The sequence below is a fragment of the Coturnix japonica genome, chromosome Z (genome assembly GCF_001577835.2).
Source record: "Coturnix japonica isolate 7356 chromosome Z, Coturnix japonica 2.1, whole genome shotgun sequence".
In the NCBI taxonomy this organism is placed as follows: Eukaryota; Metazoa; Chordata; class Aves; order Galliformes; family Phasianidae; genus Coturnix; species Coturnix japonica.
The window spans coordinates 37,532,406-37,544,814 of record NC_029547.1 but is presented as its reverse complement, the minus strand read 5'-3'; the positions used below and the strand labels follow the sequence as shown (position 1 = coordinate 37,544,814).

The window sequence follows — 12,409 nt, the reverse complement described above, 5'->3', positions numbered from 1 at the left end:
TCAGCTTGAGGGACACTTTTTTGTTTGTCTGAACCAAGGAAGACTCAAAACTTCATTTCCACTATCTCTGTATTTTATAACAATTATGTTTAATATCATTAAGAAATTCAAATGTTTTATAAAAATATAAAGAATATAAATTCTAAGCAAAGGAGTATCCTTTCTGTATTTGATTAATAACAATAGACAATTAGTGCTGATAGCAGAAGACCTGGGCTGTATTCAAGGTTTCTGTAAAAATTTAAGAAAGGAAGTAAAAGTTGATTCTGCTTAAACAATAGAAATATAGACCCTACAAGATGCCAGATTTTAGTTCCACAACTCAACATCCACGCACAACAGAATTTCAGTGAATTTTGGGTTGGATGTATGGGTTTTTTTCCTCACTTAAGACTTTTATTTCTTGTCTTTTTACAAGACTTGGCAGTTCAGAGCTAACAGGAAAAAAAAAAAAAAAAAAAGGATCTTTACAGGAGCACTTCTGAACTCTCCTGTTTACAAATATCAGTGTTTGACACTTCTGAAATCTCTCATGCCTCATAAAAAAAAAAAGATGCTGAAATCAAAGCAACAAGTAATAAAAAGCGTTAGCTGAACTCATAGGGCATGCACCACTAGCTGGACCTTCATGATATGAAGTTTCTTCATCTCTAAACTTCCACTTCTAAGCTAATTTGTGCTTTCTGAGTACAGCAGTTTTTGAGTACCTGCTTATTACAACTTCCATAGTTTGAATTTTTTGTCTTTTCCAAATTCATAGAATCATGGAACAATGCAGAAAGACAATCTAGTCCAACTCCCCTGTGACAAACAGCTATAGCAGGGTGCTCAGAGCTTGGTCCACCCTGGCCCTGAACATCTCCAGTGACAGGAGATCCATCACTACTCTGGGCAGCCTGTTCCAGTGCCTCACCACTCACTGTAAAAAAAAACTTCTTCCTTATACCCAATCTAAACCTCCCATCTTTTAGTTTGAAACCCCTCATCCTGTCACAACAAACCCTGCTGAAGAGTCTGTGCCCTTTCTTCTTACAGCCCTCCTTAAGACACTGAAAGGAAATTCAAACGTATCAGAGGCTGCAAGGAAAGGCTTAGAGTTTTGACCGCATCCACTAAAGCTGTGTTTCTGTAGAAAAATCAAAAAGTACTTCACCTTATCTTGGAAGTTTGGATTGGATCCAACACTACAGAGAAACTGAACCACATCCACATGCCCGTATCGAGCTGCAACATGAAGAGCTGTCTCCCCAGACTGCAATTACAAAAGAACATAACAGTGTAATTTCGTATGTTGCCCCAAATTTACACCACTATGTACAGCTTGATTGTCTATACTCTTTGGGGTACTCTGTTCTTCCTGTACTCTAACAGCTACAGTTAGCTGAGGACTCCAGTTCGCAAACTGTAGTTGTATGTGACAGTTACGATACCACCAGACAAAAGGTATTTCCATCCCACTAGTCACAGAACTAGGCAGGATCAGCCCATAACCTGTTGACACATTCCTTTTCCAGAACTTACTTTCATATTTAATTTGCTGAAGATCACAACCATAATGGAATTTCTGAGTAATGTGAGGTGACTGATGTGTGTATAACTGTCTCCGAAACCAGGTATTTCTACCCCTCCCAACTTTAACCCATACGTGTATGGAGTTGGCCTAACATTTCATTATATCCTTTTGTATGTATATTTTGGTTATTGCATGAAACAATTTGCAAACTTTTGTCATAATTACATTAAATAGAAACAGTACTTCTACTAACAGTGTAACTCCTCTTACAGTATTTCTGTCAGGAATGGAATACTGATTTTACTAGCATGCCTTTCCTTTTGCTAGTTCCACGATCAAAGCACATTTCACAGAAATAACTGCCTCTGTATTGGAGCTTTGGCTAGTGTGGAAACATTGCTGTGGTATAAGCTTCTAACAGCAACTACTTTCTCAGGGAAACGTTGCTGAAGTAACTGCAAGATACAGGCTAATAGCTCATCAACTCTAAGTTCTTTACCTTCTTTATATTCAACTTCATAAAGTCAAATCTATTTGTCAGACTAAAGTGATTTTCAATCAAGAGGAATGAAAAACAGAATCACGATTTTACCCTGAGTTCCAACGTGAAACCCAGTGTTCATGTGAAAATTAATTTAGGTTTGTTCTTCTCCACCTACCTACCATGTACTCACCACATTTATATGCACACTTGGTTAACATCCATCAGAAGAATATCCAGTACATTCAGCTACTTAAAAGCTGTGTTATTACAGCCCTATATGTCAGCTTGTAAAACCAAACTAAAAAATTCAGTCACTCTGTAACGTTATAATGTGATGGAAAACATGGCAGTGACAGCAGGATAGCAGAGTCCCAGGCTGCAGCAAGTGAGGAAAAGCATCAGTGCAACAGCCGTGAATGCAGAAACAAAAGAAAAAATCCGCTTACCTCAGGTAGGCAGGAATCTCATGCAGGATACACATGCCTCCACTGCCAACTCATAAATGAGTTCTGGGAGGGGGTGAGTCCTGGCTCCACTCCTTCTGGTCACTCAGGTGCACTGCATGCACCTGAGCTCCTTTGAGTTGGCTCAACCAGCTGTTTCAGGCTGTGACTTAGTATTTTCACTACACACATTCTTTAGATTACAGCACAGCTCAAAATCATTTCAATTCAAAGACCTCTCTCTTTGCAAAGATAAAGCTTTATGAAAACAAACAAAAAAAATCAAGCAAACTTCCACGAAATACAGAAGAAATTTTATTCTTACCTTATCCTTAACATCCAGAGGACATTTGTTCTCATTCAGAAATTTCAGTGTTTCTATATGACCATGTCGAGAAGCCCAATAGATCGCATTAGATCCAGCCTGCCCAAAATGTTTTATTATTAATGTCAGCAATCACTTTAGAATTTTGATTTTAGACATTTACTAAGATAAAAACGCACACATGTGTATACTGATACTCTGAGCAAATCAGGCTCATCACAGTAAATTTGGGCCCATCACTTATATCAATATATTTTATACATATACCTTTTTTTTCTTCAAGTTGGTTTAGCAACTGAACATATCAATACCAAAAAGCCACTACACTCTGTACAAGGATAATTAATAGGATGACTAACACTACGCAAGGGATAATCCTCGTCACCCTTGCAAAAGAGATTATTGAGAAGTCATTGGGTAAAAACTTCTGCTGTGCTTATTCCATTTATTAGGTAGCAGGTAGTACTTCAAGTTAACTTTAAATGAGACCCAGATCACTCAAAGATATTTTGAAGAAACACTATTTGCAAAGAGTACCTGAATCTTAGTTGTGACATTCCCCATCTCTGAAATGTATGCTTATAATTTCATACTAAACTAAGTTCACCATTTTGATTTACGGCAATCACTAGTTTGAACTAACTTAGTAAACTTAAATAAGCAAGAGCTACATCTTAAGAATAGTATCATTCAAACTATCACAGCTAATAAAGTGATCAAAATGAGGGTAGATGCACTAATAACAAATGAAGGTACTACAAGTTTGCCTTTTTTCTTTTTGCTACAGAGACTAGTGAATAATTTACAAGACAAGCTCTACAACAAACATTTTTTCATTTCCAGTACAGCCTTGTCTGAATTGCAAGTCATCTGACAGCTGCACTGAAAGCCAAAATCTTACATAGAAACAGTGACTAGTGAACTCTTACCTTATCTTGGACATCAATACGGGATCCACGCTTTAGAAGCAACTGAAGCATCTGAATGTTTCCACAGCCAGCAGCAATGAGTAGTGGAGGTGTTCCATGCTAATAATGAAAAATACAAGCAAAAATAATGTATTTGCATTTTGAGGTATTAAGAACAGAGACTGGAATAGAAGAAAGACAGTTAATGGCCTCTCTGGGTGTCCAATTTTAAATAACTCTTTAGGGAATACTGTACAGTAAATAATTCAGCCCTCTGTCCAACTATAACATATCAATTTTCCACATTTTTTTGGGACGAAGTCACACTGGCTAAACGACATAGAATATTAAAGGCACACTTTTCAAATTAGGAATAATAATGTTAAGTTCTCATTAGCCCAGTTTTCAAAAGATGATCCCCTTCAAAATTTATAGCTACATTTCATATAGCTTAGAAAAAAAGAAGGTAAAAAGAATATCTAAGTTTTTGGCCACAATACCTCAAAGATACAACCCACTAACAACATATTAGAAAGTTAAACAGTACTGCATCATTTGAGCAAAAATTCCTATTTGAAAGTTTCAGGACTCCTTCACAGCAAAATAATAAATTTTTCACTACTCTTCAAGAATACTTTTTTAAGTGTGCTATAACAAACATAATTAAAAAAAACCAAACAAACTGACAATCAAAGTTGAGATGATTTATCCAAGGTTTAAAGCAGAGCCAGCAATGGAACCTCAGTCTCCTGCGCTCAGTTAAAATACTCCCACTTGAGCAGCTGCATGATACTAAAACTCTTCATCAAGCAATTCATTTTTTTTCTGAAAATGAACGGCACAATCTAACACTGCGTTTGTGCTGTACGGAACTTTTGTTTCTGAGAGTGCTTTGCAAAGCTAGTTTGTCAGTCTGGTTATTTGTACCTGTTCATCCACGTTTGTGTGCTCTAAGGAACAGTTGCAAACTAAAGCAAAGGCTAATCTCTACCATAAAAAAAGCTCTTTTAAACAGATTTGATTAGTAGTTTTTCAAAGGTGTACTTTTTCTGAAGCATATTTCAGGCTTCATTTTCACGTTGCCTGAGAAGACTGCAGGCAGAACTTATTAAAATTTTCCCTAAAGAAAGGCAGAATAATTCCCTATCCACCTGACATTTCTTTTTCATTTCATGTTACATTTCTATTACTGATATACTCAACAGGGCTGGAGCTAGTCTGCCGCCCACCTCATCACAGACCCACACTCTACCTTGTTGGGTTGATTGACATCATAATTTGTCAGAGATCCCAGAAGGTGCTGTAATCCAGGAACATTGTCATCATTGATGGCATGAATAATAGCTTTCATCACAAAAGAATCTTCCTCATCCTTGTAATTAAAGACAAAGAAGAAAAACTGTTAGCTTCAAGAAAAACAACCCCTCTCCAACTCAACAGTTGACAAGACACTGAAAATTTTTAAGAAGTGAAATTTTAAAGTCTTCTGCTGAAAGTAATCCTTTGTGAAGCATACAGATAAAATGCACATTGTTCAAAAATTCACACAAAAAAGCCTTACACCACCTCTAGTGCAGTAACTCTTAATCTATAAACTCATTATTCAGTGAGATTCCAGACAAGGAACTAATTCCAGCAGAACTAATTACATGCATGTATCCAAAAGGAAATGGTCCGAAGCCTACTACGCCACTTGACTGCACAAATCGCTATGGCTGGATAGGATCTATTCAGGGGTGTTGATGGAGCTGGCTGAAGTGCTAGACAAGCCAGTTTGAAAAATTTACCAGCAGTCTTGTCTAACTGAGGAGCTTCCAATTGACTAGATATTAGCAAATGTGATGCCCTCCTGCAGGAAGTGCAGGAAGGAGGAATAGGGTAATTATAGGCCTGTCAGTTTGATCTTGGTGCTAGGGAAGGTCATTGAGCAGATCACCCTGAGTGCCATCAAATGGCACATACAGGACAATCATGTGATCAGACCTTGTCAGCGTGGTCTTATAAAAGGCAGGTTCTGCCTGACTAATCTGTTCTTCTTCTACAACAACATTACTCACTTAGTGGATGAGGGAAGGGCTGTGGATATTGTCTACTTGGACGTCAGGAAGGCATTCAATTCTGTTTCCCAAAACCCTCTCCTGAAGAAACTTGCTGCCCATGACTTGGGTGGATGTACAGTTCACTGGGTAAAAAACTAGTTGGATGGCTGAGTCCAAAGGGTCTTTGTGAATGGAGTTAAATCTGGTTGGTAACTGTTCACAGGTGGTGTTCTCTACGGGCTCAGTATTAATGTCAGTTTTCATATCTTTATTGATAATATTGATGAGGTTACTGAGTGTGCTCTCAGTATGTTTGTAGATGACACCACATTGGGAAGGAACGTTATCTGCTTCTCTGAGGGTAAGAAGGCTCTGCAGAGGGATCTGGATAGACTACATGAACAGTCTGCATTCAACTGTATGGCATTCAACAAGGCAAGATGCTGGGTGCTGCTCTTAGGTCATAAAACCACGTGCAGTGGTATACATTTCAGGAAAAGTGGTTGAAAAACTTCCTAATAGAAAAGGGGGTGCTGATGAGTAGCTAGCTGAATATGAGCCTGAAGTGTCCCCAGGTGGCCAAGAATGCCAATGGTGCCCTGGCCTATATCAGAAATAGGGTGGTCAGGAGAGAACTGATTGTCTCATTATACTTGGCACTAGAATATAGTAAATATTGTGTTCAGTTTTGGGCCTGTTACTATAAAAAGAGTACTGACTTGTCTAAGCATGGGAAAAGAACAACAAAGCTAATGAAAGGACTACAAAACATGACACATGAGGGGTGGCTGAGGGAACTGGGGCTATGTAGTCAGGAGAAAAAGAGGCTGAGGGAAGACCTCATTACTCTCTACAGCAACCTGACAGGAGGTTGTAGCGAAGACAGTGTCAATACTTTTCTAAGGTGACAAGTGATAAAATATGTAGCAATGGCATTAAGTTGTGCCCTCCCCCCTTTCAAGAATTGGTTTAGACTGTAAATCAGGAAGAATTTCTTCAGAAAAAAGGGTGGTCAGGTTTTGCCTAGGGAGGTGGTAGAATCACTATCCCCAGAGGTATTTAAGAAAAGTGTGTAAGCGACATGAAGTAGTGGTACACTTTCCAGTGTTAGGTAGATCACTGGACTCAAGGTTCTTAAAGGTCTTATCCAACATGCTCAAAACACTAAAAGAAAAGATATACACAAATACAAAATGCAGAATCAAGTTTTGTGTTATCCAGGGATATGCTGTAGGAGGGGTACTTTGTATCCACCTTTCATACATTCATATGGACCAGGTAGGAATCTAGAAAATAAACAGTGAACCTAGATATATTTGCAGACATAACTTTATTTTACATCAAGTACTGAAATTCACTGAGCCAAATATTTAAACCACTTATCTACTTCACACTGTGGTTTCTTTTTTTTTTTTTTTTTTTAATTTTATAATCTAACATTAGGATAGAAAGACATAATGACAGCTGATAAGCTGCGGTGGGGGAAGTGGGGAAAGTGGAAAAAGAGAATAAGCAGCATGGAAGCAGAAAGATAGGAGAAAATGGAGACAAAGGTATGTGGGGTTACAGAGGAGGGACACAAAGAAGATAACAAGAACAAAAGAGGCTTTGGGGAATTTTTAAAGTACGATCCTATTAATTAACAGGAAAAATGAAGTTACCCAACTCTAAACATATCATTATTGCTAATCAGATGGGATTTCTGAAGCCTGTATTAAAATATGGAGAGTAAGATAAATAAGATGCCCTTGGATTTACAAGAAAGTGTAATTTCAAAGCATACTACTTAAAATTGCTACTACTTAAAATCCAATAGATATATACCACCCCAAAAATTGAATACTGACGACTCTAAAATTCCATCCTTAAATAACTGTGTACTATCCGTACTTTAACACTGCTGTCTACCATTTGTCATATCTACGGAGGAGGCTCAGTAATTCTGAATGCTCTGTTAAAAATACCCACAATATTATTTTATGTTATACTGTGCCATGAAAAAAATCAAATGCAACTTTTCCACATTGTAATTGCTACAGTACTAAAATTCCTCCTGAATAAAACTCAGAATCTGAGATAAATGAATGTCAAACACAAACTGATCAGTCTCAGTATGATAACTGATAAATGAAATTTCAAAGTTGGTATCATGCACAAGATCAGACTATGGATAATTAACCTCTGTAGATTTAAAATCTATTTCTTCATACATGTGGGGATTTATTAATCCTGAACACTTTGTCCAATATTTGTGTTAGAACCATTTCAGAAAACATTGTGTCATATACGTTAAGGCTTTCTAATCATATAAGTATACACTTACCAGAGTATCATCACTCCGAGCAACACTCATATTACTTCTGGACAAGAAGGATCTTGATAATCTTTGGCACAAGGATATCAAGCGTACTGATTGCTTTTTTTTAAAAAAAATAAGAGAAAAACTATATTAAAAAAAAATCAAAACAATACTTTGATAGAATGCTATTGCAGAGCTTTTCAAGAAAGACTGTCTATTAGCAACACAAACAAGTTTGATTCCAACCTCTCTCCCATCCCCTTTTAAGCTGCATTTGAATCTTTAACTATAATACTGATAAGCTATTTATTTGCACTAGTAGAACTATGTAATATTTTTTGATTGGTACTATTTCAAAAAGCCATTCATATACAGAGCAAAACATGGAAAGTATTTAAATGCATGGATTTCAAAGCATGTACACACAGGAAACCTAACTGGGCATGAACTAATTGACAACAGTCCCTTAAACTGTTACTGTAATATGCAGATATATACCTATATAATAAGTTACTCCTATACTTACAATTTTCTACAAGGAAGAAATTAATATTTCAGTTTAATAAACACCATAGGTATTTACCAAACAGAAACACTACACTGTGGGGAAAAAAAAAAAAAAAAAAAAAAAAAGAAGTACATGTATATTTGGATAGTTTCTGTTTTTGCTCAGTGACTTAGCAAAATTATTTCCGGCATCTACTGAAATCATTAAAACTCTTTTTCTAATATTACAGACTTCTGCTGTGTCATGTTTCACTCTCCTCATATAAACAGCAGTCAGTCCTTGCTTAGAATCAGTGTGAACTCCCTAGCGTGCAAACAGAAGGAAAGAACTGTCATGAAGTGCTCCCTGAATTCATCAACAACTTCAGCTAATACCTTCCCCCATTACTGAGAAGATTAAATGATGTTTTATTGTAAATACACTGGCAGTGTAAGAGCAAAAACCCTCTGCAAAAGAGACTGTTTCTTCCTTCCTACTCTGCTGCGTGTTGGCATAACTTGTTCAAAGAATTCTGGGAGGCCTGCTTAAAATATGTTTGATCTACCTGTATTACTGCCACAAAAACATGTACCTACACCCAGGAGAGCCTTTCCTCTTATAAATGTGAGCAAAATAGATGATAACAACAAAAAAATGTGCACATAAACATTCCACACACATGAGCACTTCTGTGCTGATCATTAGCAAGGAAGTCTCACTATACTCATACTCTATTCGAAATGACAAAGGATAGGCATGTTTTTCTGGAACAGGTACCACTACTGTATTTATACATTGCCAGCACTGGAAAATGTATTGAATGACTTACTTTCCATTTTCTCCGAGCTGCAAACTTCTTGAATTTCTCCATATTCACTGCAGATGCTTTCCTACTAAGTGCTTGCTGACTGTCTTTAGGCTGTGAGCAGAAGTAAAATATAGCTGTGAAATATCCCATAGTTACAACCAGAACTTTCATTAAGCATCTTCCCTTATGTAAGACTTCCACTTATAATTACTTTGTTACACTGTTTTTATAATGTAAGCATGCATTTGAATACCCACGATGTAGTGAGGCATGCAGATGGAATTCCCTAAGAATACAGTCTAAGGAAAATCCAGATCTAAGAATATTCAATGAAATACTAAGTTGGGTATTTTTGTTTCTTATTTTAAAGAAGAAAAACAAAAAGCCGAGGAATGTAGATTTATCGTTCTGAAAAGAAGTTTAATTTTTTATGTCCCACACTGATGGAGGAATTGTGTATCATTTCCTACACAAAACATGTCTTCTAGGAAAATTTTATGGCTGAATTTAGTCAAACTTTGTTCCAATCTCAGTGTCATTAGATAGACACTGCTGTAACCAAAGAATAATTATATCCCACCTACCTATGCAGTAAGCTCAGCCTTTGACATTTCTCATAGGCTAATGTTAAGCAGAAGTCACCAGTGAAACATACCTAGCTTTGCAAAGCACGATGCTGTACTTAAAATTATTTTTACTGAGAAATATGGGTAAAGGTAGTGATGAGAAGTAAGAGACAATACGAACAGTGGAGAAGGCAGAAGGAGAATATTTGGAATGTCAATATTATAAAGGAATATTGCAAGGCACAAAACAGTGGCTCCTGCTGCAGGAGTGGAAAACGTGTCTGTGAAACACAAACTTAGTGCTTGCTCTACTGTTTTAAAAATCACTTCAATATGTTGTCTTCTTCACATCTGTACTTGTTAAGATTAACACACGAAAAAGTCAGCAGAGAACAGAGAATATCGGTATTTTTTCCAGTCAAATCTGCAGTTTTGCAGCATATTGCTGTGGAAGTATATCTGCCCTAGGGTGCTAAACTGTGAACTGGTTCTCTGGAACATGAGAAGAGGTCACAGTGCAATCTCAAAGCTTGGGAAATCATTGCTGCTAAAGACATTTACTATTCATAATCAGAATTTGATAGGGTAATGAAAAAAATCCATGGCAGGTATTAGAGCACACTTTAAGAACGGTGATGGGTCCACTTTCTCCCTTTCACCCTAGAAATGCTACAATAGCTTGTCCTAAAACAATCACTGGAAGACTGAAGGAAGTTGAGGACTGCCCCACATCAACTGCTGCCTTCAGTCTTAAGGGGGAAGAAGGATAGAAGAGAGAGGACTCTTTTATGCCTGATCTAAATAAGGAGATTAGAAGACAACAAAGGGACTAAATTGAGATAATGCATCTTTGTCAGTACAGTCCTGTCTGAACTCTAGCTTCTCTAGTTGAACATGAATTTTATCTTAATGATAAAATGTTCTTCTTGCATAAATTGCATATGTAAATCAAGTCCACAATTCAAATATACTAGTTTATATACTTTCATACAGATAGCCTACAAAAGCAGTACAAAAGCAGATACATTTAACCATTAGACCAATTTTCAGTTTGAAGGCTTTGTTACAGAACTTAGCAAGTGAAAGTGGAATAAGAAATGAAGAACAATTGAAGAACAGAAGAGAGAATGAATTACATGCTCACCTTGATCCAAGGATGCAGCAAACTATCTTGAATAGTCATTCTCTTCCTATAACAGGAGGAAAGAGAATTTTCTCAGGTAGTAAAAACCAGAAAATACTATATAGTAAAAAAACTAACATTGTGCAATATTCTGTAATTTGAAATATTAGAGACATTTCAGGCTGCAACAATGTATATGCAAGAGGAACAACTCACTTTGGATCCTTGACTAGAAGTCTTCGTATAAAATCTTTTGCCAGGTCACTGGTATTGCTGAAAAATTCTTCATCAAATTCATAATTCACAGCAGACACATTTGCTAATGTTTCCTGCTTGGTTTCTCCAAGAAATGGTGATGCACCACTTAGACTGCAGAAACACAGAACCCTCCTCACATTACATGTTGAAACACACAGCTGTTAACCCTCTCAAACCACAGCAGAAAATGAACTTTTTTTCCCTTGCTTTGAGAAAATAAAATACTATTTTCAGAAAGGTTAGATTTAACAGGGCAAAAGCTTCTATGCAGTTTTAGAGAATATTACCTACAGATCTGAAGACAGCTTCCCATGCAATCTCAAGTCCCACTAATGGCCATTCTAATCAATAATTATAATACTGCTCTTATGATTATTCAACTTGAAACACATTACACAATCAAAATTAGTTGATTCGCATAGGCATCACCAAAATCCCAGAGAACAGATTAAAAAACTAGCAATTCTAAGAACTGCCCGTACACTTTCATACTTACAGGATGTAAGTTATTACACCAATGCTCCTGGAACACAAAAAGAAAAAAAAAAAAAAAAAGAGGGGTGAGGAAGCGTGGACAGAAATGGAGAAAGAAAAGGAAAAACACAAGTTTAGAACACATAAACAACCACAACATTTATTTCAAATCAGATCTAGTAACTCACCACATGTCTGCTTCAAGACCAAGAGGCTCATAATTTACTATTTCAGGAGCTGAAGGAGAAAATAGATAGATCAGATTATAGCCTATGAGGAAATCTATTTCAACCTGAGATTATATAAGTCAGACATAATAAACTAAGATGCTGACAGACTAAATACCTTTAACATATATTTACAATAGGAATGAATGCTACAAACTGCTCAGTTAAATTCTAAAATATCATAAATTACAAAAAGTTAGTGCCTCCTATTATATTAGTTATTAGTTAGTACCTTCCTATATATGCGGAAACTATAACAGATGTGGAATAACACAGTTTGAGAGAGCAAATTCTCAGCTACAAAACACTATTTTTTCAATGCATTCACAATCATTTGCTATGCATTTTCACCAGAAATGAACAAAATGCATGCCACATTTGTAAAAAGCTACACCAGTGGAGGTGACCCACCATCACTGCTGTCACTGCTGAAGCACACCATCCCTCACTGTGAT

The 12,409-nt window shown here is 36.7% G+C and overlaps 1 protein-coding gene across 1 annotated transcript in view; it reads right to left on the bottom strand.

The window, feature by feature from the left end:
- DAPK1 (death associated protein kinase 1) overlaps positions 1-12,409 on the bottom strand; it is a 98,861-nt gene that overhangs the window by 23,666 nt on the left and 62,786 nt on the right. Inside the window, exons 6-15 of the mRNA XM_015849289.2 lie at positions 11,916-11,964; positions 11,750-11,776; positions 11,212-11,364; positions 11,017-11,062; positions 9,328-9,417; positions 8,036-8,128; positions 4,926-5,045; positions 3,695-3,793; positions 2,766-2,864; positions 1,154-1,252 (exon numbers count right to left, since the gene is read on the bottom strand). Coding sequence (XP_015704775.1) covers positions 1,154-1,252; positions 2,766-2,864; positions 3,695-3,793; positions 4,926-5,045; positions 8,036-8,128; positions 9,328-9,417; positions 11,017-11,062; positions 11,212-11,364; positions 11,750-11,776; positions 11,916-11,964 — 875 coding nt within the window. The remainder of the gene's footprint in view (positions 1-1,153; positions 1,253-2,765; positions 2,865-3,694; positions 3,794-4,925; positions 5,046-8,035; positions 8,129-9,327; positions 9,418-11,016; positions 11,063-11,211; positions 11,365-11,749; positions 11,777-11,915; positions 11,965-12,409) is intronic.